The sequence below is a fragment of the Dendrobates tinctorius genome, unplaced genomic scaffold (assembly GCF_039654945.1).
Source record: "Dendrobates tinctorius isolate UK_male_01 unplaced genomic scaffold, ASM3965494v1 ptg000099l, whole genome shotgun sequence".
NCBI lineage: Eukaryota > Metazoa > Chordata > Amphibia > Anura > Dendrobatidae > Dendrobates > Dendrobates tinctorius.
Window position 1 is genome coordinate 3031763 of NW_027361767.1, and position 22658 is coordinate 3054420.

General features: G+C 48.2%; 2 protein-coding genes across 2 annotated transcripts in view; one reads left to right on the forward strand and one right to left on the reverse strand.

The window, feature by feature from the left end:
* The window catches only part of ODAD3 (outer dynein arm docking complex subunit 3), a 35002-nt gene extending 31350 nt beyond the window's left edge, over positions 1 to 3652 (reverse strand). The window contains exons 1-4 of the mRNA XM_073587447.1: positions 3335 to 3652; positions 1922 to 2012; positions 1614 to 1735; positions 1392 to 1469 (exon numbers count right to left, since the gene is read on the reverse strand). Coding sequence (XP_073443548.1) covers positions 1392 to 1469; positions 1614 to 1735; positions 1922 to 2006 — 285 coding nt within the window. The 5' untranslated portion in view covers positions 2007 to 2012; positions 3335 to 3652. The remainder of the gene's footprint in view (positions 1 to 1391; positions 1470 to 1613; positions 1736 to 1921; positions 2013 to 3334) is intronic.
* A 3-nt stretch (positions 3653 to 3655) lies between these two features.
* On the forward strand, positions 3656 to 22658 carry PRKCSH (PRKCSH beta subunit of glucosidase II). The gene is made up of 17 exons (XM_073587448.1): positions 3656 to 3821; positions 5196 to 5312; positions 5462 to 5557; positions 5823 to 5880; positions 5971 to 6088; positions 6323 to 6452; positions 6532 to 6616; positions 6711 to 6789; positions 7501 to 7587; positions 7658 to 7798; positions 7971 to 8046; positions 8130 to 8199; positions 19226 to 19315; positions 19421 to 19495; positions 19594 to 19693; positions 20344 to 20498; positions 22101 to 22658. The coding sequence occupies exons 1-16, from the start codon at positions 3731 to 3733 to the stop codon at positions 20482 to 20484; spliced, it is 1554 nt and encodes a 517-aa protein (XP_073443549.1). The 5' UTR covers positions 3656 to 3730; the 3' UTR covers positions 20485 to 20498; positions 22101 to 22658.

Below are 22658 nucleotides of genomic sequence, written 5' to 3' on the forward strand. Positions count from 1 at the left end.
ACAAGAGCCAACAGCTGATAGGGAAAAAAGCCCTGAAGACGCTAGGCTTCAAAAAGACTATATCAGTACTCAGGTATTTTCTGAAGACAGAGCAAAAAGGAATTCAGCACACCCCAGCAAGGAATGGCAGAAATCCAGAAAAACAAGGAAAAACAAAAACAAAACACAAATGCAAAAAACAGAGCAGAAAACTTAGCTTTTGAGGAGCAGGAATCAGACTGGTCTCCTAGAATCCCTCAGAGAGATCACCAGCAAGGCAGAAGGGCGTCGGCTGCCTTATATTCAGTCAGCAATTCCCGTCACCCAGTCATCATCATCCTGCCCAGATGCTTGGTAATCAGCCTCACTACCTTCCTTCACCAGAAGAGGGAGTTCATCAGACCTCAATGGTGAAGGGGAAAATGAACTCACAACACTCCACTTTCCCTGCTGGAAATATGCACTGCGATCCTCCTCCTTCTCTGCCTGAAACGAGCCCTGCGATCCTCCTCCTTCCCTGCCGGAAATGAGCCCTGCGATCCTTCTCCTTCCCTGCCAGAAACGGACCCTGCGATCCTACTCCTTCCCTGCCAGAAACAGACCCTGCAATACTCCTCCTAACCTGCTGGAAACATCCCCTGCGATCCTCCTCCTTCCCTGCCTGAAATGGGCTCTGTGATCCTCCTCCTTTCATGCCAGAAACGGGCTCTGCAATCCTCCTCCTTCTCTGCCGAAAACAAGCCCTGGGATACTACTCCTTCTCTGCTGGAAACGTACCCTGCGATCCTCCTCCTTCCCTGCCTGAAATGGGCCCTGCGATCCTCCTCCTCTGCCGAAAACAAGCCCTGGGATACTACTCCTTCCCTGCTGGAAACGTGCCCTGCGATCCTCCTCCCTCCCTGCCAGTAATGAGCCCTGCAATCCTCCTCCTTCCCTGCCTGAAAGAGCGCTGCTATCCTCCTCCTTTCCCTGACGGAAACGAGCCCTGCGATCCTCCTCTTTCCCTGCCAGAAACGAGCCCTGCGATACTCCTCCTTCCCTGCTGGAAATAGCGGAGCCTATTCTGATTTGTAGGTCTGATTTGCACACACAACGTTGTGTCAGGCTGACAGAAGACTTATGCAAGGTCATCAACATCAGATCAGTGGGGTCCGACACACTGCACCCACACCGAACATACCTAGTGCTGTGGCCAGTGGGAGGTCACCTTGTAAGAGCTGGAACAGCAAAGCTCAGATCAAATACACAACAGTGTGATCAAACAGGACAAGGGAGATCTGCAGTTGCAAGCCATGGCATGTCGGCCAGTAGATACAGCACTGCAGACTGGCATGTCTTCTCTTGAAGGACTCACTGGAGCGCCAGTATAAGTGAACATGGACTATGCCACACATGACCACATAATCACTTACTTGTCCGCTTTTGCTCCTCATGGCCGCCCTCTCCACCACGTGACTGTGGAAAGCCTCCTTAATCACTTTCTCGTCCCCCTGAGGAGCAGAGCAAGGAAATGGATGGTGCTGAGAACGTTCTGGGCCAACTCCATAACAAGCGAACACACAGAGGACCTTTTCATGAAATCAGGCTTATGGTGAGCTACACATCGGCCCGCCAATCCGCCTCCTGGACCTTACCGCCAGGGTGTCCGCCAACTTCTTGTGCAGCTTCTTGTTCTCCTGCCGCAGGAACTGAATGGTCTCCCGGTTTTTGAGGATGGTGGAGCTGGCGCTCTCCTGGTACGCCTTGTTGTCGCCATCTGCCAACAGTCCATTACAATGTGCATTATTCCTGACCGCCACACTACATTACCATGAGATGCTGCGACATCGGCCTATGCATTTACAAATTGGCTGCCAAATCAGTGACCACTGGGTCCACACTGCTCATGGCCCCCACATCCGGGGTCATCAGTAATTGTGCAGCACACCGCAGATGTTCTTACCCAGGAGCTGGATCTTCTTCTGCAGCTCCGTGATCTGCTCATGAATGGGAGGCTTCACCCCGGAGAGCGCGGCGGTGCTGGGCATGGCTACCTGTCAGAGGGGAGAAGATGAGGGACAAGATCACACAGGCATCACACACGTGTGTAGGGGCAGCCATCGGTGAGGGAGCACAGTCAGCAGGAAAGAAAAACCTGTACTGACCTCCCACAGCTCAGTCTTTATGTAGGAGTAGTCCAGAGAGGGGTCTGCATAAAGGGGTAGTCCGGTGTGGGGGTCTGTATTTATGAGTAGTTCAGTCTGGGGTCTGTATTTAGGGGTAGTCCGGTCTGGGGGTCTGTATTTAGGGGTAGTCCAGTCTGGGGGTCTGTATTTAGGGGGTAGTCCGGTCTGTGGTCTTTATTTAGGGGTAGTCCGGTCTGGGGTCTTTATTTAGGGGTAGTCAGGTCTGGGGTCTGTATCTAGGGGTAGTCCGGTTTGAGGTCTTTATTAAGGGATAGTCCGGTCTGGGGTCTGTATTTAGGGGAAGTCCGGTCTGGGGTCTTTATTAAGGGGTAGTCCGATCTGGGGTCTGTATTTAGGGGAAGTCCGGTCTGGGGTCTGTATTTAGAGTGATCTGGTTGAGGGTCTGTATTTAGGGTTGTCTGGTTGAGGGTCTGTATTTAGGGTGGTCTGGTTGAGGGTCTGTATTTAGAGTGATTTGGTTGAGGGTCTGTATTTAGGGTGGTCTGGTTGAGGGTCTGTATTTAGGGTGGTCTGGTTGAGGGTCTGTATTTAGAGTGATTTGGTTGAGGGTCTGTATTTAGGGTGGTCTAGATGAGGGTCTGTATTTAGAGTGGTCCGGTTGAGGGTCTGTATCTAGAGTTTTTTGGTTGAGGGTCTGTATTTAGAGTGCTCTGGTTGAGGGTCTCATTCTAGGATGGTCTGGATGAGGGTCTGTATTTAGAGTGGTCTGGTTGAGGGTCTGTATTTAGGGTGGTCTGGTTGAGGGTCTGTATTTAGGGTGGTCTGGTTGAGGGTCTGTATTTAGGGTGGTCTGGTTGAGGGTCTGTATTTAGGGTGGTCTGGTTGAGGGTCTGTATTTAGGGTGGTTTGGCTGAGCGTCCCTCTTACCAGGGGCCTCTGCGGGTTCTGTATAGGTAATGTCGCCCCCTGTAGGCGTCTCTGGTATATTTGCCTATGCACGCTCATTTATATGGCACGTACTGCCACTGCCGCCATTTTATTAACCCCTCTACAGGCAATAAGTAGTTGCGGCACTAATAAAACACGCAGGACCATGGAGGAGATCTCCGGAGCATTATTCCTCCTCCTTGGAGACACGGCTGCTCCCCCATATTTTGCTCGTGGCGCTGTCTCCCCGTCCCTGCACCATTACTGTATATATCACCCAATGCACAGGACTCGGTGCTCACCTTCTGATGTGTCTCCAGCAGCAGCTCCTCTGTCTCCAACAACTGCTGCTTAGCAACTGTTTCCCTAACAACGACTGACACTTTTCTATTGGTTGAGCCCTATCCGCCATCTTGGTACTCTCACACCATTTCCGGCTATAGGGACATATCGACCTTATTGAGGCACCTATCTCCTAAATGACTAATATAACCAATCATTATACCACAGTCATTGATTAAATAATGTCTATACTTCGAAATCGGGTAAAAAAAAAAAAGCATTAAATCAACTGCCTCAACCAAGATGGCCACTCGTGTAGTCCGGAAGTGACGTTGACGGAAGTGTCGCTTCCCGGAGACTTTGCTCTCGACTAAAGAGGCTTCCGAAGGCGGATATTGAGTTCCTGGTGTGCGGAGATGCAGACCGTGGTTGTTTTCCTGGTGCTCCTGGCGGGGCTCGGTTGCCGGGCGGTGGAGGTGAAGAGACCCCGCGGGGTCTCCCTGTCCAGTGAGTGCTGACTTCATTCATTATCGCTGCTATGCGATGCACTAATATGCAATACCTCCTCCGGGGCTCCGGGTGGCGCTGTGACACTGGCTCGTTTCCTACTGTTGTTGGTTATAAGCTTCATTCAATAGTCTGTACCTTATTCCAGTCACTTGTCTGTAGGGTGCAGCGCTCTCTGCTGGCTGTCCTGTGAACTGCACCAGGAAATCTAAGGCGCTGCTCATATTCTAGACTTTTCTGTATGGGCCACGTAATATGTCAGTAAGGTGTCACCCAGCTTTCCCGGACGCCTGAATGGCAAATCAGCTTATTTACGTCTTTCTACATCCCACACACCCTTAAAGGGGTTGTCCAGGCTCATACTGTTCTTTATGCCATAAATGTCTGTGAGACACTGGGAAAGCTGGGTGATCGGAGCCGTAGCCATGTCCATAATGACCACAGCTCACATCGCTCGTCACTTAGCTTTCCCAGAAGTGTGTTTCTGGGGGTATTTATAATAAGAAAACTAAGCAGATTTGCCTGTCAGGACACTGGGAAAGCTGGGTGGCAATATGACTTCTAAATGCAGTTGCATGGATGCAGAAATGGGACACATGAGTACGTCTGCAGGAAAAACATCCAACATCTTTTATTTTGCAGACTTGCCGTTATGTATTCTCAAAAATCCGGGTGACGACTCCTGCACTGGCCGTTGCTGCGACTACATTGTGTCACCCAGCTTTCCGAGCCGATCAAATCAGTGTAATTCAACTGTAAAATGTCTGTTGCATCCATAGCCGGGCAGTCTTGTTGCTCAGGGGTCTGGGAAAGCTGGGTGACATTATATTATGTTAGTTGTAGTGGCGGCCATGTATTGGTTATCCATGTTTCTTAACTTCAGAATATCACCCAGCTTTCCCAGACAGCTGCGTGGGAAATCTGCTCAGCTATGGATGCAGCACATGAATTGCAATTGGATTTCCTCAGACGTGCCATTCGGGAGTCTGGGAAAGCTGGGTGGCGTTCAGTAGTTGTTGCCAGTCTTTGGCCACTACTACGACTCTCGCATACAATGCCACTCAGCTTTCCCAGATTCCTGAATGGCAAGTCTGCTCAGCTACGGGTGCAGCAGATGAAGTGATCTGATTTGCGCAGTCTGGGATGGCAGATGAACGACCACCACTACATCTCTCCCATGCGCTGTCACCCAGCTTTCCCAGACTCCTGAGTGGCAAAACCACTTTGTATTCTCCCCCACCCGACCGTAGCGCTGTGAATATGCCGAACAGCGACCACGTCAGGGCTGGCTGTAGTGATAGCAGATGACGCTGTGCCTTAAAGGGACGTGCCGTTACGCATCCGCCATGTTCTCAGTGTCGCCTTCTTTCCCAGATCGCAGCTTCTACGATGAGACCAAACCCTTCACCTGCCTGGACGGATCCAAGACCATCCCCTTCGACCGCGTGAACGACGACTACTGCGACTGCGCGGACGGAACCGACGAGCCCGGTAAGGAGTCAACCAGGAGAGCGCCATCTGCTGGAGAAATGTGGTATTACACGGCGCCCAATCATGTGCTACAACGGTCTGTCGGCCATGGAGAGCATTTTGCAATAAATCTATTTAACCCCTTAATGACCAGGACTTCCTCCCATCAGGCACCGCCGCGTGCTCCAATGGAAAATTCCACTGTACCAACGCTGGGTTCAAGCCTCAGTACATCCCAGCATCGCGGGTCAACGACGGCATCTGCGGTAAGGAATCATGTCGTCAGGACGGGGCCCCTCGTGTCCTTGACCCTGTGGGACTACAACTCCCAGCACATTGGAAGTCGTATTTTCCTATGCACTACATGGGGGGGGGGGGGGGGACTGTAAAGAGGTCACTGCGCTGCGTCCCCGTCATTCGTGTGATGAGTGAGGGTCCCAGTGGTCAGACCGGACCCCCGCAGGCCCTGAGATGGGCATATCCCTTTAATTGAGGAGCCGCAGAGCTGACAATCGTTTCCTCTCCCCGCAGATTGCTGCGACACCACGGATGAGTATAACAGCGGAGCACGCTGCCAGAACACGTGCCGGTGAGCAGCGCCCCCCTGTGGAGAGGATGGTGTATTGCTAGCACTTTTGGGGGGGATTTTTCACTTCTCTCTCTCTCTGGCCTTTCTCAGAGAGATGGGAAAACAAGAGCGAGAGGAGCTGGAGAAGAAGGCCGAGATGGCCCGCGAGGGCATGCTGCTGAAGCAAAGGTTTATCGAGGAAGCCCGAAAAGGCCGAGAAGAGAAGCAGGTGATTGGGGTCGTGGATGACCCTTGGCGGGACGGGCTGACCATCCAATGTGACTGAGGGGATTGGGCATATGGATTTAGATCTGCCTGATCTGTTATCAGACGAGATCAGCCGCTGCTGGGGTGAAGAGGGGAGGTGTCAGGCGGGATCACTTACGGCGTCTTGTAGGGGCCTCACACTTGCAGCATAGTTAATCCCGAGTTGTAATCGCCATACTGACTGTTTCCCACGCAGGTGCAGCTGCAGGAGCTGGTGGAGAAGCGGCAGAGCGTGCAGGCGCAGGTGGACGCCCTGCGCACCGAGAAGGAGGCGGCTGAGAAACCGGAGAAGGAAGCAACAGATGCTCACAAGAAGGAGTGGGAAGGTGCTGCCCATCGCCCGCCCGTCACCCACGGCCATATTGCCCTGGATTTCGGGCATTTACACATGCTTGCCTCTTGCAGAGTGGAGGGATGCTGAGAAGGCCGCGAAGGAGAAGAAACGCGCCCTGGAAGTGTTCACCGAGCTGGACCAGGACTCAGACGGCATGTGAGTAGCGCAGATCAGAGGGCCACGCTGCTGCCATTTTGTGTATACAGCTCCTATGCAGAGCTATGCCTTCATCAGGTCTGTTTTTCTATAGGGTTTCCACAGCGGAGCTGCTCTCTCACATGGAGCTGGATTCAGACGGGGACGGATCATTGTCCGATAAAGAAGCCCTGGTGAGGCCCGTGGTTGGAGGGGCACGTGTAAAAGGGGTGTTGCAGGATCTAAACCCCCATAAGTTGGGGCAGTGGTGAAAGCTGTAGTCTGCAATCATCCCCTTTATCACGGCCACTTGGGATCTTATTTCTTGAACCCCCTTCTGATCTCATTTATCCAGTCAGGTGAGATCCAGCAGCCCCCGGAGGTACAGCATGGCGCCGTACACAGCGTAGTGGCTGTGATTGGGTACTGCAGCTCCTATAGAAGTGAATGTGACCCGAGCCGCAGTACTGTAACGGCGTGGATTTTGGAGCTACAAACATCCGATCCGTTGGGTTTCCTGATGTCTGACCGCTACCTACCATCAATTGGACAACCCCTTTAAAAATTTGTGACTTGCGTGATATCCAGGGGTAGGAAGACGTCTGTCATAGGAACTTTTTGGACTCATGCGCTAGCTGTAGTATAAATCGGGCACCAAGGGGGGAGACATCTTCCCCGTTATCAGTGTCAACTCAGTGAGGTTCCGAGTGTTGGCAGCCCCACCAGTCACCCGAGTGTCTGTGACCGGCACAACGCCATGCATCTTGTAGAGGCCATGTCTAGTATTGCAGCACAATCCCATTCTGACCAGGGCCAGTCGGTACAGGGAGGGAATGATAAAGGGGCTGTGCTGCTGAGCGGACCACCTCGGGACCCTAATCGGGTGTGGTATCTTCTTGCTGCAGGATCTCCTCGGAGGGTCGTACTCGGTGGATGCCGCCACGTTCCTGGACTCTGTGTGGGCACAGATTAAAGAGAAGTTCAAGTCAGAGGTTGGTGCCGATAGAAGGCTTTCTGGGCGCCACGTGTGGCCGATATTCATGTGGGGTTAATGTCCGCCAGAGCGATGCCCCACCATTGCCCCCAATGGAAGAAGGGACAGAAAGCCACCCGGAAATCCCCGCTGAGGAAGATGAGGATGATGATGACGTAGTTGAGGGTGATGAGGAGGATGATGATGACGACTCGGATGAAGATCACAGGGTGAGTCCATAAGAAAACCTTCCCAGAGCCACCACTAGAGGGAGCTAATGAGTGTGAGGGATTTATTATAACCTTCATTATAGTATAGCGCTGTACAGCGCGGCATGTGGGGGAGGGGAAAGGTGTAACGTAAGGTTTCATGTGTCTGATCCATTCCTTGTGTTCATCACAGGCTTCACCAAGCAAGTCACCCACCGAGGAGGTGGAGATGCCCCCATACGACGAGGCCACCCAGGCTCTGATAGACAGTGAGTGATGTAATCTATCCTCTAAGTAATGACTACCACCCCTATCATCCTTCAAAAACCTCTCAATATTGTCTTCATTGCAGCTGCTCAAGTGGCTCGTAATCAGTATGATGAAGCGGAGAAGTCGCTGCGAGAAATCGAGGATACAATTAGGTTTGTAGTAACCCGGCTCCTGATCCTCTTATTACTCCTGTAACCTCTTATTACAGTAACCCGGCTCCTGATCCTCTTATTACCCCTGTAACCTCTTATTACAGTAACCCGGCTCCTGATCCAATTACCCCTGTAACCTCTTATTACAGTAACCCGGCTCCTGGTCCTCTTATTACCCTGTAACCTCTTATTACAGTAACCCGGCTCCTGATCCAATTACCCCTGTAACCTCTTATTACAGTAACCCGACTCCTGATCCTCTTATTACCCTGTAACCTCTTATTACAGTAACCCGGCTCCTGATCTTATTACCCCTGTAACCTCTTATTACAGTAACCCGGCTCCTGATCCTCTTATTACCCTGTAACCTCTTATTACAGTAACCTGGCTCCTGATCTTATTACCATGTAACCTCTTATTACAGTAACCCGGCTCCTGGTCCTCTTATTACCCTGTAACCTCTTATTACAGTAACCCGGCTCCTGATCCTCTTATTACCCCTGTAACCTCTTATTACAGTAACCCGGCTCCTGATTCTCTTATTACCCTGTAACCTCTTATTACAGTAACCCGGCTCCTGATCCTCTTATTACCCCTGTAACCTCTTATTACAGTAACCCGGCTCCTGGTCCTCTTATTACCCCTGTAACCTCTTATTACAGTAACCCGGCTCCTGATCCTCTTATTACCCCTGTAACCTCTTATTACAGTAACCCGGCTCCTGATCCTCTTATTACCCCTGTAACCTCTTATTACAGTAACCTGGCTCCTGATCCTCTTATTACAGCTGTAACCTGTTATTACAGTAACCCGGCTCCTGATCCTCTTATTACCCCTGTAACCTCTTATTACAGTAACCCGGCTCCTGATCCTCTTATTACCCCTGTAACCTCTTATTACAGTAACCTGGCTCCTGATCCTCTTATTACAGCTGTAACCTCTTATTACAGTAACCCGGCTCCTGATCCTCTTATTACCCCTGTAACCTCTTATTACAGTAACCCGGCTCCTGATTCTCTTATTACCCTGTAACCTCTTATTACAGTAACCCGGCTCCTGATCCTCTTATTACCCCTGTAACCTCTTATTACAGTAACCTGGCTCCTGATCCTCTTATTACCCCTGTAACCTCTTATTACAGTAACCTGGCTCCTGATCCTCTTATTACAGCTGTAACCTCTTATTACAGTAACCCGGCTCCTGATCCTCTTATTACCCCTGTAACCTCTTATTACAGTAACCCGGCTCCTGATCCTCTTATTACCCCTGTAACCTCTTATTACAGTAACCCGGCTCCTGATCCTCTTATTACCCCTGTAACCTCTTATTACAGTAACCCGGCTCCTGATTCTCTTATTACCCTGTAACCTCTTATTACAGTAACCCGGCTCCTGATCCTCTTATTACCCTACAACCTCTTATTACAGTAACCCGGCCCCTGATCCTCCTATTACCCTGTAACCTCTTATTACAGTAACCCGGCTCCTGATCCTCTTATTACCCCTGTAACCTCTTATTACAGTAACCCGGCTCCTGGTCCTCTTATTACCCTGTAACCTCTTATTACAGTAACCCGGCTCCTGATCCAATTACCCCTGTAACCTCTTATTACAGTAACCCGGCTCCTGATCCTCTTATTACCCCTGTAACCTCTTATTACAGTAACCCGGCTCCTGGTCCTCTTATTACCCTGTAACCTCTTATTACAGTAACCCGGCTCCTGATCCAATTACCCCTGTAACCTCTTATTACAGTAACCCGGCTCCTGGTCCTCTTATTACCCTGTAACCTCTTATTACAGTAACCCGGCTCCTGATCCAATTACCCCTGTAACCTCTTATTACAGTAACCCGACTCCTGATCCTCTTATTACCCTGTAACCTCTTATTACAGTAACCCGGCTCCTGATCTTATTACCCCTGTAACCTCTTATTACAGTAACCCGGCTCCTGATCCTCTTATTACCCTGTAACCTCTTATTACAGTAACCTGGCTCCTGATCTTATTACCATGTAACCTCTTATTACAGTAACCCGGCTCCTGGTCCTCTTATTACCCCTGTAACCTCTTATTACAGTAACCCGGCTCCTGATCCTCTTATTACCCCTGTAACCTCTTATTACAGTAACCCGGCTCCTGATTCTCTTATTACCCTGTAACCTCTTATTACAGTAACCCGGCTCCTGATCCTCTTATTACCCTGTAACCTCTTATTACAGTAACCCGGCTCCTGATCCTCTTATTACCCCTGTAACCTCTTATTACAGTAACCCGGCTCCTGATTCTCTTATTACCCCTGTAACCTCTTATTACAGTAACCCGGCTCCTGATCCTCTTATTACCCCTGTAACCTCTTATTACAGTAACCCGGCTCCTGATCCTCTTATTACCCCTGTAACCTCTTATTACAGTAACCCGGCTCCTGATCCTCTTATTACCCTGTAACCTCTTATTACAGTAACCCGGCTCCTGATCCTCTTATTACCCTGTGACCTCTTATTACAGTAACCCGGCTCCTGATCCTCTTATTACCCTGTGACCTCTTATTACAGTACATAAACAGACGCCCAATACTCTATATAGAAACAAAGGCGGTAACCATAATGAATAAACCGCCATCATGTATAATATTCCACTCCATAAATAATGCAAGCAAGAGGAGAAATGAGGAGCAATGGATTCAATAGTAGATATAAAAATACAAAATTTAGTAATTTACACATGCACAGAAGGGTAATGAGTCAAGCTTCAGAGTTACATAAAATCAGACAAAAACAGGACAGACCCGGACAGGGAAAAGTAAATTACCAACCCGTGCACACAATATTGTATTACTTGAATTTTTGTGATGATGTAAAGTGTCATGCAGGATTAGCCAAATCCGTGAATACTGCGGCCAAAGAGGTATAGCAATAGCCTGTAAAAGCAGGCTATCCTGCCAATATAGAATAAAGTGATGATGGGGATAAGCATAAACCTACAAGGGTAATCCCCAAGCACTTAATGTAAGTATATTCTGTAAAGGTAGGTTGCTTACCAAGATGCACGGGTAACCAGGTCCTGGACGGCGACCCCCGACGCGCGTTTCGCACCTACTACGGGCGCTTTCTCAAGGGAGTGAAAGCTGTATGTGAACCGGACCTTTTTTGTCATAATGACGTAATCACACATGCGGTCACATGGTATGGGTGGACGTACTGGGCCGCGCCAGCGGCACATGTGCCATGTAATGCCCAAGTCCTCCTACCAGGAAGTGAACGAAGATGTAATCACATGATGTGAGAGAGAAAAAAGTCAAAGCCGCGATAGCGTCGTGTAGCAACCCGGTCCTCTGACAGTGACACAGGCGTCAGAGCGCATGCGTCGGGGAAGGAAACCTCCCCGCGCCTGTACCCGAGGCACAAAGACGCCCACCTCCATGCAGAGACACCAGGGGAACACAGACCATGCGCACCATGGCAGATTGTAATGTCACCTAAACAATAAAGTGTACAGACTCCGTGTCTATGAGCAGAATGGTAGAGTCCATATAATAATAATAATCTTTATTTATATAGCGCCAACATATTCCGCAGCGCTTTACAGTTTAACAGTTTCAAAACACAAGTCATAAGTAACAACGCTGACAATACAATAATTAAAGCAAAATAAGACGACCCTGCTCGTGAGAGCGTACAATCTACAATGAGGTGAGGGAGATACAGAGTACAGGTGTGTATTTACAATGGTGTATTTACAATGAAGGACCAGCCATCTTGCAGGAGTGAAGGATGGATGGAGATAGTGAATGGGCTACGCACGCACACTTACACAGAGAATGACTTTGATTAGTGAATGTGATAGGCCGCTCTGAACAGGTGTGTTTTGAGGGAGCGCCTAAAACTATGCAAATTGTGGATAGTCCTGATTTCTTGGGGTAGAGCATTCTAGAGGATAGGAGCAGCACGGGAGAAGTCTTGGAGTCGGGAGTGGGAGGTACGGATTAGTGCAGAGGTTAGTCGAAAGTCGTTTGCAGAGCGCAGCGATCGGCTAGGCCGATAGACAGAAATGAGAGAAGAGATGTAAGGGGGTGCCGCACTGTGGAGAGCTTTGTGGGTGAGAACAAGTACTTTGAATTGGATCCTATAATGAATGGGCAGCCAATGTAAGGACTGGCGAAGAGCGGACGCGTCCGAGTACCGATTACCCAGATGGACGATCCTGGCTGCTGCATTGAGTATGGACTGGAGAGGGGATAGTCGAGTGACGGGGAGGCCAATTAATAGAGCGTTGCATATAAGATGTCTCTGTGTATAGTAACCACATCGTAGGTGCCAAATTTGACAATATGGGTAACAGTGCATCTGGTAATATACATACTGAATAGAGGTGCATATATAAAGCATACAGCAAATGTATAATGGTGAAATCAATGTAGTATGCAAAACCCATATAGGCCAATATGTAGTACCACAAATAGAGATGGCATGCGGCCAAAGTCATATGGCCATTATAGGTACATCTTACCAAAGACATATAATGAGACAGAAATTGTCCATAAGAGATGATCCAAAGAGTTGAAGGTAACAGAGATTCTCCCATTGTGGTCAAGCATAGTACACAGTAGGTGGGCAATAGATGGTAACAAATCCTCATCCCACATCCAGAGGAAAATAAGGATGTGAACACGTCCGAGGTCCATGATATCCACAAAAAGCCAGCACTGAGTAATATGAAATAAACTAAAATAGAGAGAACAAACAAAAGTTAAAAACCATAAAAAATTGCCGACAGGAGCTGGAATTTTAACAATGGGAAATCCAGCGGAGACAGCATAAACTATAAAAATGAGGCGAAGCTCAGAGACTCGTTGAGACCCTTCGGGGTCAGTGTCCAAGGCGACAATCCACTTGGCCTCTCTCTGGGCCAATGCCTTTTTGTAGTTGCAGGCCCGAATACCCAAATGGATACAATCAATGCCCCTTGCCATAAAGGTCTTTGGATCACAATTGTGAAAAGCCCTGAAATGGCGGGGGGTGGTTTTAAGAGTAGAAGGGTCGACCACTGTCTTGGCCACCCGGATGTCCCTGACATGCTCACGCACCCTCACACTTAGTTCTCTGGACGTCAGGCCAACATATATCATGGGACACCCGCATGTCGCGTAGTAAATAACATTAGTACTACCACATGATATATGCTGCCTGATCTGGAAATTTTTGGATCCATCGGAGGACTGAAACATAGAGCAGCGTAGGAAATTCGGGCGGGCAACACAGTGGCCACACGGAAAGGATCCCAAAACTGGACCTCTAAATCCAAAAGGGTTGGCAACTACCGGGGCGTAATGGCTTTTAACCAGGAGGTCCCTAAGGTTCTTGGATCTCCTTGAGGTCATCATAGGATAATCACCGATAGCCGGGCTCAAAGAGGGTTCAGAGCTTAAAACCGCCCAATGTTTGGAAAGTAACCTCAAGTGGTCCCACTCGTGATTGAAAGTCGAGATAAATCGGATGGGATTAGACCCACCCACCCCTCTACCTCTGCTAGCGGCGTCACTTCTTGGGTACAACAGATCCTTACGGACAGTAGCCCTGGCCCTATCATAACCCCTCCCTATACACCTGTTGCTATATCCTCGGTCGCGGAAACGAGCCCGCAGGTCTCCAGCACGTCTTTCAAATCTATCGTTGGTGGAGCAGATCCGCCTCATCCTGAGAAATTGACCGACAGGAACGGCCCGGATGGTAGAGATATTGTGTGAAGTGTTATGAGCTCATTTTCTCCTTCACCTTTGATGTCCCTCTGCTGGTGAAAGGAGGTAGTGAAATTGATTTGGATGGTAAAAACCTGTCATCTGAACAGGTGGAGTGTGATTGGACATCCGGAATCTGAGTGGATATAAGGCCACCGACGCCCTGCTGGGTTGCTGGTGATCCTCTCTGCTCTGAGCTCTGGCCTCCAGTTTAGTCCTGTCTACTAAAGCTAAGTTTTTGCTCTGCTATTGTTCCATGAGATTTTGTCTGGTTTACTTAGTGTTTGTGTTCAGCCAGCCCTGGTTGGGACGGGCTGAACTCCATTTTTGTCTCTGATCAGTTGATCTCTTTGCTCTGTTTTCAGAATATACCTGAGTGCTGATATAGTGATTTTGAAGTCTAGTGACTTCAGGGCCTTTTCTATCAGACGTGTTGGACATTATTTTTGGCAGGGTTTTTGCGTGATTGCAGCCAGTTGCTTTTCTTTCCTGTCCTATCTAGTTAGTGAGGGCCCCATCGTTTGCTCAGCCTGTCTTTCTGTCTCTGTTTCTTTCTTTAGGTTTATTTAGTTCTCCGGCTGTGAACGAGGTGTCTAGGACCACCGTAGGAACACCCCATGGCTACTGTTAGTTGTTGTGAATAGGATCAGGGGTCTGCAATCCGCTAGCTACCAACCTCTCCGGTTTTCTGGACTTGGCTTGTATTTTTTTTTCCTCCTCCGGTGACTCATTCATAACAGTGAAGAATCGGCGTGGAGTAAAGAATTCACAGAGGTGGGCTTTCCTATAAACGTCAGTTTGGATGAGACGCTGATCGTCTATCTCCAAAGTGACGTCCAGAAAGTCAATGCTTCTGAAATCATACCTAAAAGTGAGTTTGATATTATAAGTATTTACTTTAAGCCACGCCATAAAATCCCCGAGCTGCTGCACTGTCCCATCCAGAGGTCGCGCTACATATTTTTCAGAGGAGTAAAAATACTCCTCCCAATATTTTTGAGGAGTATTTTTCACCACGGAGGAGTACGCAATTTGTATGAATTAAAATTGGCCATACAGGGGTATACATTGTGTAAGAACTTTTTATGCAACTTATTTTTTTTGTTTGAGGGTGGATGAGTAGTGCCATCATTACTTATTGCCTCTGAAAGACTTGGTATGTTAGGGTCACTATCATTAATACTACTGCAGCCGGGTTTGTCCTCAGCCTGAATAGCAAAGTTCAACATCGTTCTGTATGGAGTGAGCACAGTACTCAGTATGAGGGCTATATTCTGTCTCCTCCTGACTATTTTCAGTATTTGCAATTATCTTGGACGTGCTGCTCTTGCTAAAATAGTTCAACAAGCTCACTTGCTTTCGTTTACCAGACTCCATCGCTAATCTAGACAAAAAAAGGGAGAATGCAAAAATGCTATCAGGATTTCTCTAACATAACTATGCCCCGCACCCCACTATGCATATACTGCACCCCCATCTCCATAATAGTGCTGACCACGGTACGAGTGACACCCACGTCGCATGCCGCCAATAACGCACAGCCACCGAGCCCTGCCCCCGGCTGCCATTGGCCGCGGAGAGGCCGACTGATGCTACACACACTGAGATGCACAGAGAGCGCGCCGCGATGACGTCAGTCGCGCGGGTCACGTGTCCGTACGGCCGCTGCCGCACGCTACCACCCGCTGAGACAAGGACAGAGGAGGGCGTGCCGCGATGACGTCAGTCGCTCCGCAACATCTGATACTGCCCTTTCCCCAGCTCCGTCCAACTTGCTGCCACTGTAGCTTAGAACGATGCGTCCCGTGGATGTATCGTACTAATCTGAAGGCGTTTTTTTGCCTGCCTGTGCGTCATAGACGCCCAGACAGGCGTTAATGCGACCTCTGGTCCCATCCCAAAAAAAAAGAAAATCATCAATATAGCAGTGCCAGCACAGCACATTGGCGGTGGCCGGTGCGCCCCCGTCACCAAATATAAATCTCGCTCAGGAAGAGATTAGCGTACGAGGGCGCACAGGCCGCACACCGCTGAAGGTAAAACTGATCCTTAAAAACAAAAAAGTTATGGGTAAGGACAAATTGCAGCAGCTCGAGGATCAAATCACACAAAGGGCCGTCCAGGTCGGACATACCCAGGAAGAGGCGGACCGCATCCAAACCAAGAGTATGATCAGTACAGGGATTCAACGTCCGTGGTCACCAAAATGTTGTGAGTGTCCACAAAGACGCCGTCGACCCGTGTGAGGACGTCCGTTGTGTCCTTAACGTAAGATGGTAGCAGCTCAACCAGTGGCTTAAGATAGTAATCCAAAAATTTGCACACTGGGTCACATAGTCCTTCGATACCAGAAACGATCGGACGACCAGGGGGCTCGACGGCATCCTTGTGGATGTTGGGCAAGAGGTAGAGGGTGGGTGTTTTCGGTGTCCTGACCATCGATCCATCAAAAAACATCTTAGTAATAATGCCCTCATCTAATGCACGAACAAGAATGCACTGGAGTGAGAGTGAAAAGGAGGCAGTCGGGTTAAAAGATAGTTTTTCGTAAGTACCACGATTTTTTTAATTGTTTATAGGCCTCACGTTCGTACATATCTGTGGGCCAGACCACGATATCCCTCACCTTGTCAGCCGGCTGGAAAACCACCCCTGGGATAGATTGCAGTTCAGCAATCACTTGCAGGTTTGTGGGCGAGGTTGTCAAATCTTCGCCGGGAAGATAAATTTTTAAAATCCTCTGTGACAAGTTTAGTGAAAATTTCTATAGCAGGGCTTAAAGACAAAGGGGGGAATCTCGTGGATCTAGGTATAATGTTAGTGGGAAACTTGCTCTGAATAGGAGGTGCCTGTTCCTCAAGGAGGTCCTCCAAAATCTGAAGTGCCTCCCTCTCATTCTCAGTCATCGGCTCTTTGGATGAATTCTTATGATGTAACTTTCGTAACAGTAACTTTCTCGCAAAAAGATGAAGGTCTTTTAACGCTACAAAAGAATCAAATGGATTAGTGGGGGAGAAGGACAGGCCACGGCTCAGGACCTCCAATTGAGGTTGAGTGAGAACACATGAGGAGAGGTTAATTACCTGAAGACCGCCAACAGGGCCCTCCGGGTGGTTGCGCCTATGTTGTACTTAGCTGACTGGCGCGTAAAGACACGTCTAGAAGGTGGATGAGAGGTGGAATTCCCACCAGAACAAGATGGCTGTATGGATACATCATCATCCATAGAAAAATTTGATTTAATAGAAGTAGATCTAGACCTGGATCGAGACATATTTCTATGTGGTTGTCTAGACCGATCAGAGGGGTTGCCGCACCTATACACTCTTGAGGTCAGCTTGTCCTGTATGTCTCTTTTCAACTTTTTTGTTTTCGTACCCGGCTCCTGATCCTCTTATTACCCCTGTAACCTCTTATTACAGTAACCCGGCTCCTGATCCTCTTATTACCCCTGTAACCTCTTATTACAGTAACCCGACTCCTGATCCTCTTATTACCCCTGTAACCTCTTATTACAGTAACCCGGCTCCTGACCCACTTATTACCCCTGTAACCTCTTATTACAGTAACCCGGCTCCTGACCCACTTATTACCCCTGTAACCTCTTATTACAGTAACCCGACTCCTGATCCTCTTATTACCCCTGTATCCTCCTATTACAGTAACCCGACTCCTGATCCTCTTATTACCCCTGTAACCTCTTATTACAGTAACCCGGCTCCTGATCCTCTTATTACCCCTGTAACCTCTTATTACAGTAACCCGGCTCCTGATCCTCTTATTACCCTGTAACCTCTTATTACAGTAACCCGGCTCCTGATCCTCTTATTACCCCTGTAACCTCTTATTACAGTAACCCGGCTCCTGATCCTCTTATTATCCCTGTAACCTCTTATTACAGTAACCCGGCTCCTGATCCTCTTATTACCCTGTAACCTTTTATTACAGTAACCCGACTCCTGATCCTCTTATTACCCTGTAACCTTTTATTACAGTAACCCGGCTCCTGATCCTCTTATTACTCTGTAACCTTTTATTACAGTGACCCGGCTCCTGATCCTCTTATTACCCTGTAACCTCTTATTACAGTAACCCGGCTCCTGATTCTCTTATTACCCCTGTAACCTCTTATTACAGTAACCCGACTCCTGATCCTCTTATTACAGTAACCCGGCTCCTGATCCTCTTATTACCCCTGTAACCTCTTATTACAGTAACCCGACTCCTGATCCTCTTATTACAGTAACCCGGCTCCTGATCCTCTTATTACCCCTGTAACCTCTTATTACAGTAACCCGGCTCCTGATCCTCTTATTACCCCTGTAACCTCTTATTACAGTAACCCGGCTCCTGATCCTCTTATTACCCTGTAACCTCTTATTACAGTAACCCGGCTCCTGATCCTCTTATTACCCCTGTAACCTCTTATTACAGTAACCCGGCTCCTGATCCTCTTATTACCCCTGTAACCTCTTATTACAGTAACCCGACTCCTGATCCTCTTATTACAGTAACCCGGCTCCTGATCCTCTTATTACCCCTGTAACCTCTTATTACAGTAACCCGGCTCCTGATCCTCTTATTACCCTGTAACCTCTTATTACAGTAACCCGGCTCCTGATCCTCTTATTACCCCTGTAACCTCTTATTACAGTAACCCGTCTCCTGATCCTCTTATTACCCTGTAACCTCTTATTACAGTAACCCGGCTCCTGATCCTCTTATTACCCCTGTAACCTCTTATTACAGTAACCCGGCTCCTGATCCTCTTATTACCCCTGTAACCTCTTATTACAGTAACCCGGCTCCTGATCCTCTTATTACCCCTGTAACCTCTTATTACAGTAACCAGGCTCCTGATCCTCTTATTACCCCTGTAACCTCTTATTACAGTAACCCGGCTCCTGATCCTCTTATTACCCCTGTAACCTCTTATTACAGTAACCCGGCTTCTGATCCTCTTATTACCCCTGTAACCTCTTATTACAGTAACCCGGCTCCTGATCCTCTTATTACCCCTGTAACCTCTTATTACAGTAACCCGACTCCTGATCCTCTTATTACAGTAACCCGGCTCCTGATCCTCTTATTACCCCTGTAACCTCTTATTACAGTAACCCGGCTCCTGATCCTCTTATTACCCTGTAACCTCTTATTACAGTAACCCGGCTCCTGATTCTCTTATTACCCTGTAACCTCTTATTACAGTAACCCGGCTCCTGATCCTCTTTTTACCCCTAGTATTATGTACCTTGGTTCCTTGTTGTGCTTTGACACTTCGTCTGTGTTTAGGAATCTGGAGAAGGAGATTTCCTTGAATTTTGGATCACACGGGGAGTTTTCTTATCTTTATGGACAATGCTACGAGCTATCGACGAGCGAGTAAGTATAATGGAGACGCTCCTGGGTTCCTGTGTTATAGATCTCCGGATATTGGATGTTGTGTTCAGACTATTACAGGACATTTCTGTGATTTTTCTTTCCTAGATATATTTATCGTTTGTGTCCATTTAGTCGTGTGACGCAGAAGCCGAAGGTTGGAGGCTCGGAGACTAATTTGGGGTGAGAAGTGTTTTTTTTTGTTTTTTTTTTTTTCCCTTCATTATAGTGTTGTGTAGATGTTGGGCCTAAGTATTTCTGATGATTCTTCTTTTCCACAGATCATGGGGATTCTGGTCAGGACCCGAAGATGATCGTTTCAGTACAATGAAATATGAGCAAGGCACAGCCTGTTGGCAGGGACCAAACCGATCGACACAGGTGAGTGATACAAATTATTTCCCCCACCACCCCCCCACCCCACATGTTGTGACCCAGAAAGGAGTAGGTGGAGCTACGTGACATGGCGTCTGCCCCTCCCACCACTGTGGAAAAGGAGGGGAGGAGCTATGGGACATGGTGTCTGCACCTCCCACCACTGGGGAATAGGAGGGGAGGAGCTATGGGGCATGGTGTCTTCCCCTCCCACCACAGGGGACTAGGAGGGGAGGAGCTATAGGACATGGTGTCTGCCCCTCACACCGCTGGGGACTAGGAGGGGAGGAGCTATGTGACATAGCTCCTCCCCTCCTAGTCCCCTGTGGTGGGAGGGGCAGACGCCATGGGACATGGTGTCTGCCCCTCCCACCACAGGGGACTAGGAGGGGAGGAGCTATGGGATGTGAAGTCTGCCCCTCACCGCTGGGGACTAGGAGGGGAGGAGCTATGGGATGTGAAGTCTGCCCCTCTCACCACTGGGGACTAGGAGGGGAAGAGTATGGCACACAGCGTCTGCCCCTCCAACCACTGGGAACTAGGAGGGGAGTGCTGCGGCCGTAGCATTTTTGTTCCTGTTTTCTGTGCTCGTCCTCTGTGTGCTGCCGGTGATGGACGCCCTGAGACACGTGAATAATGTGGTTTCCGTTCCACAGGTGAAGCTGTACTGCGGTAAGGAGACCGTGGTCACGTCGACCTCTGAGCCCAGTCGCTGCGAATATCTCATGGAGTTCTTTACTCCTGCCGCCTGTCATCAGCCGGTGGACATCCCCCAGGAGGAGCATGATGAGCTGTGATACCAGGAGAACAGGTGCCACATAACACCACACGTGTCCCTCCATCTGGTCAGGACGGGCGCTGACCTTGACCGAGGGGGCCGGAGCACAACACCACCATTATTCAGCTCTTTCCATCCAGGCCAATAATAATGGGTCTGTGTTAAGAGATTGGATAATTTTTCTTTAACCCTTTAGTGCAGAATCTGGTACATGTACCTCTACGCTTCTCTGAATGCTGAGCTCTGTATAACCCCGCCCACACCACCGATTGGCTGTTTCCTGCTGTGTACACTGTGCATAGGTCGAAAGCTGCGAATCAGTGGTGTGGGCAGGGTTATACAGAGCTCATGACTATAGAGGACTAGATGGCAGCAGGTTTACTAGTCCTCTAGTGATAATCTCCTGCTGATAAAATCGATTTTATGTAAACTACAACAAGCAGCGAAGTGAGTGACCCATCGCTGAGGCCCGATGTTATGTCGCTCTCAGATTAGGTGGCAAAAACCCGCTGACTAATTCTCATTGGGTATGTGCACACAGTCACTATTTTCAGCAGAAAAATTTGCAGATACCAGAGCGTTGGCAGGGAAAACATTGGTGGCGGGTGGTTTTGTTGTTCCGTCATTTGGGTGAAATGAAGTGAATATTGCAGATTGGAAACTGGTTCAAATCTGCAGGGAAAAAATAGCAAAGTGAATAAGACCTGAAGTCTCGAGCACACGCTGCTCAGAGTAAAACGGTGCGCTGCTTCATGGTGACGCCGCAACGCTTCAGCAAGCCCTTTTTCATGACTCTTAATGCTTGATAGAAAAATTTTCCTCCCAGGAGGATTTATTTTATTTATTTTTTTACAAATCTGAGCACTTATTTTTTTTTATGGAAAATTTGTAGTGTGTGTGTGTGTGTGTGTGTAATAAATAAATATATATATATATATATATATATATATATATATATATATATATATATATATATATATATATATTATATCTTTTTCTTACAGGTTAAATCAATTTTATATTTTAATTCTGGACAATTACGGATTTTATGGAAGCAGCAATAATATTTCTTTGTAACTGTGGGAAGGACAAAGGATTCAAGTTTTGAAAATTTTTTTTTTTTTTTTTTTTTATCCTGCGATTCTGTTCGCTTCCGCTATATACTGTCATTTCACAATATTGCAGAATATATAGAAAACCGCACTGTCCTGTTAGGCCCAGCCATAGACTGGACTGCATTACAGGCACGGAGGGACCTTCAGTCAACCCACTGGCTGCCATGGAAATCTATCAGTACCCTGTGATTGGGGGGCTCATGATTCCAGAGTGCACATCTCAGATGATAGCAGCATTTATTGGGTTAACTGCAGCAAGCGGCGCTTGACTCTGGTAGCTGCTGTTGTAGGAAGATGTCGACTGTATAACAAATCCAGCATCTGCCGGGTATGGTGCGGGCTCAGCTCCTGAGCCTGCTGTATCATAGAAGAGAACCTGAAGAAAATGTCTACACATATTCTCCAAAAACATACTGATAGGCTCGATTGTACCCAATGGGGACGGGGATCGACGTACATCATGTGTACCTGCTTTCATATTGAGCCCACACTAATGTTTATCTATTTCCTTTGTCCGCAGCGGACGTAGAGAAGACCGTGTGTGAACGGAACCAGACAAACTGTGAAGAGTTGGATCTGACAGCCGCGCTTGTTCCTCACTTCCACATCGTCCTCCCCCCTCCAACCTCATTCCTGACCCTCGTCCCACCTTCACCCCTTCTCTGCAGTAAAGGACACAGGCAACCGAAAGACACATTCCATCCACCATCCCTCCATCGCTGCTGCCCTGCGTCACCTCCACTTTGTTCTACACACTTGGGACTTAAAGGGGATGTCCATAATTTTTTTTTTTTTTCTCTTTAGAAGCAATGCTACTTCTGCCCGCTGGTTGTGCCTGGTATTACAGCTCTTTATCATGCAAGTAAACTGCAAAATCAGACAAAGCCCAAGGACAGAAATGGCACTTATTATTGACAAATGTAATTTTTTTTTTTTTTTTTTATATATATATGTAAATCATGGATATCCCATTTTTTTTAAATTGTATTCCAAGTAGCTGCTATAGTATTTCTTGTTTCCATGCCAATGGTGGGATTGTTCTGTGCTCAAAAAATACATGTTTGGTCTCTATTTAAAA

Excerpts from the sequence above, each read along its gene's own strand:
- PRKCSH (XM_073587448.1), top strand. The coding sequence starts at position 3,731 with ATGCAGACCGTGGTTGTTTTCCTGGTGCTCCTGGCGGGGCTCGGTTGC. Across the intron at positions 8,047-8,129 it reads CACCCAGGCTCTGATAGACA|CTGCTCAAGTGGCTCGTAAT; the intron begins GTGAGTGATGTA and ends TCTTCATTGCAG. Across the intron at positions 19,694-20,343 it reads GACCAAACCGATCGACACAG|GTGAAGCTGTACTGCGGTAA; the intron begins GTGAGTGATACA and ends TCCGTTCCACAG.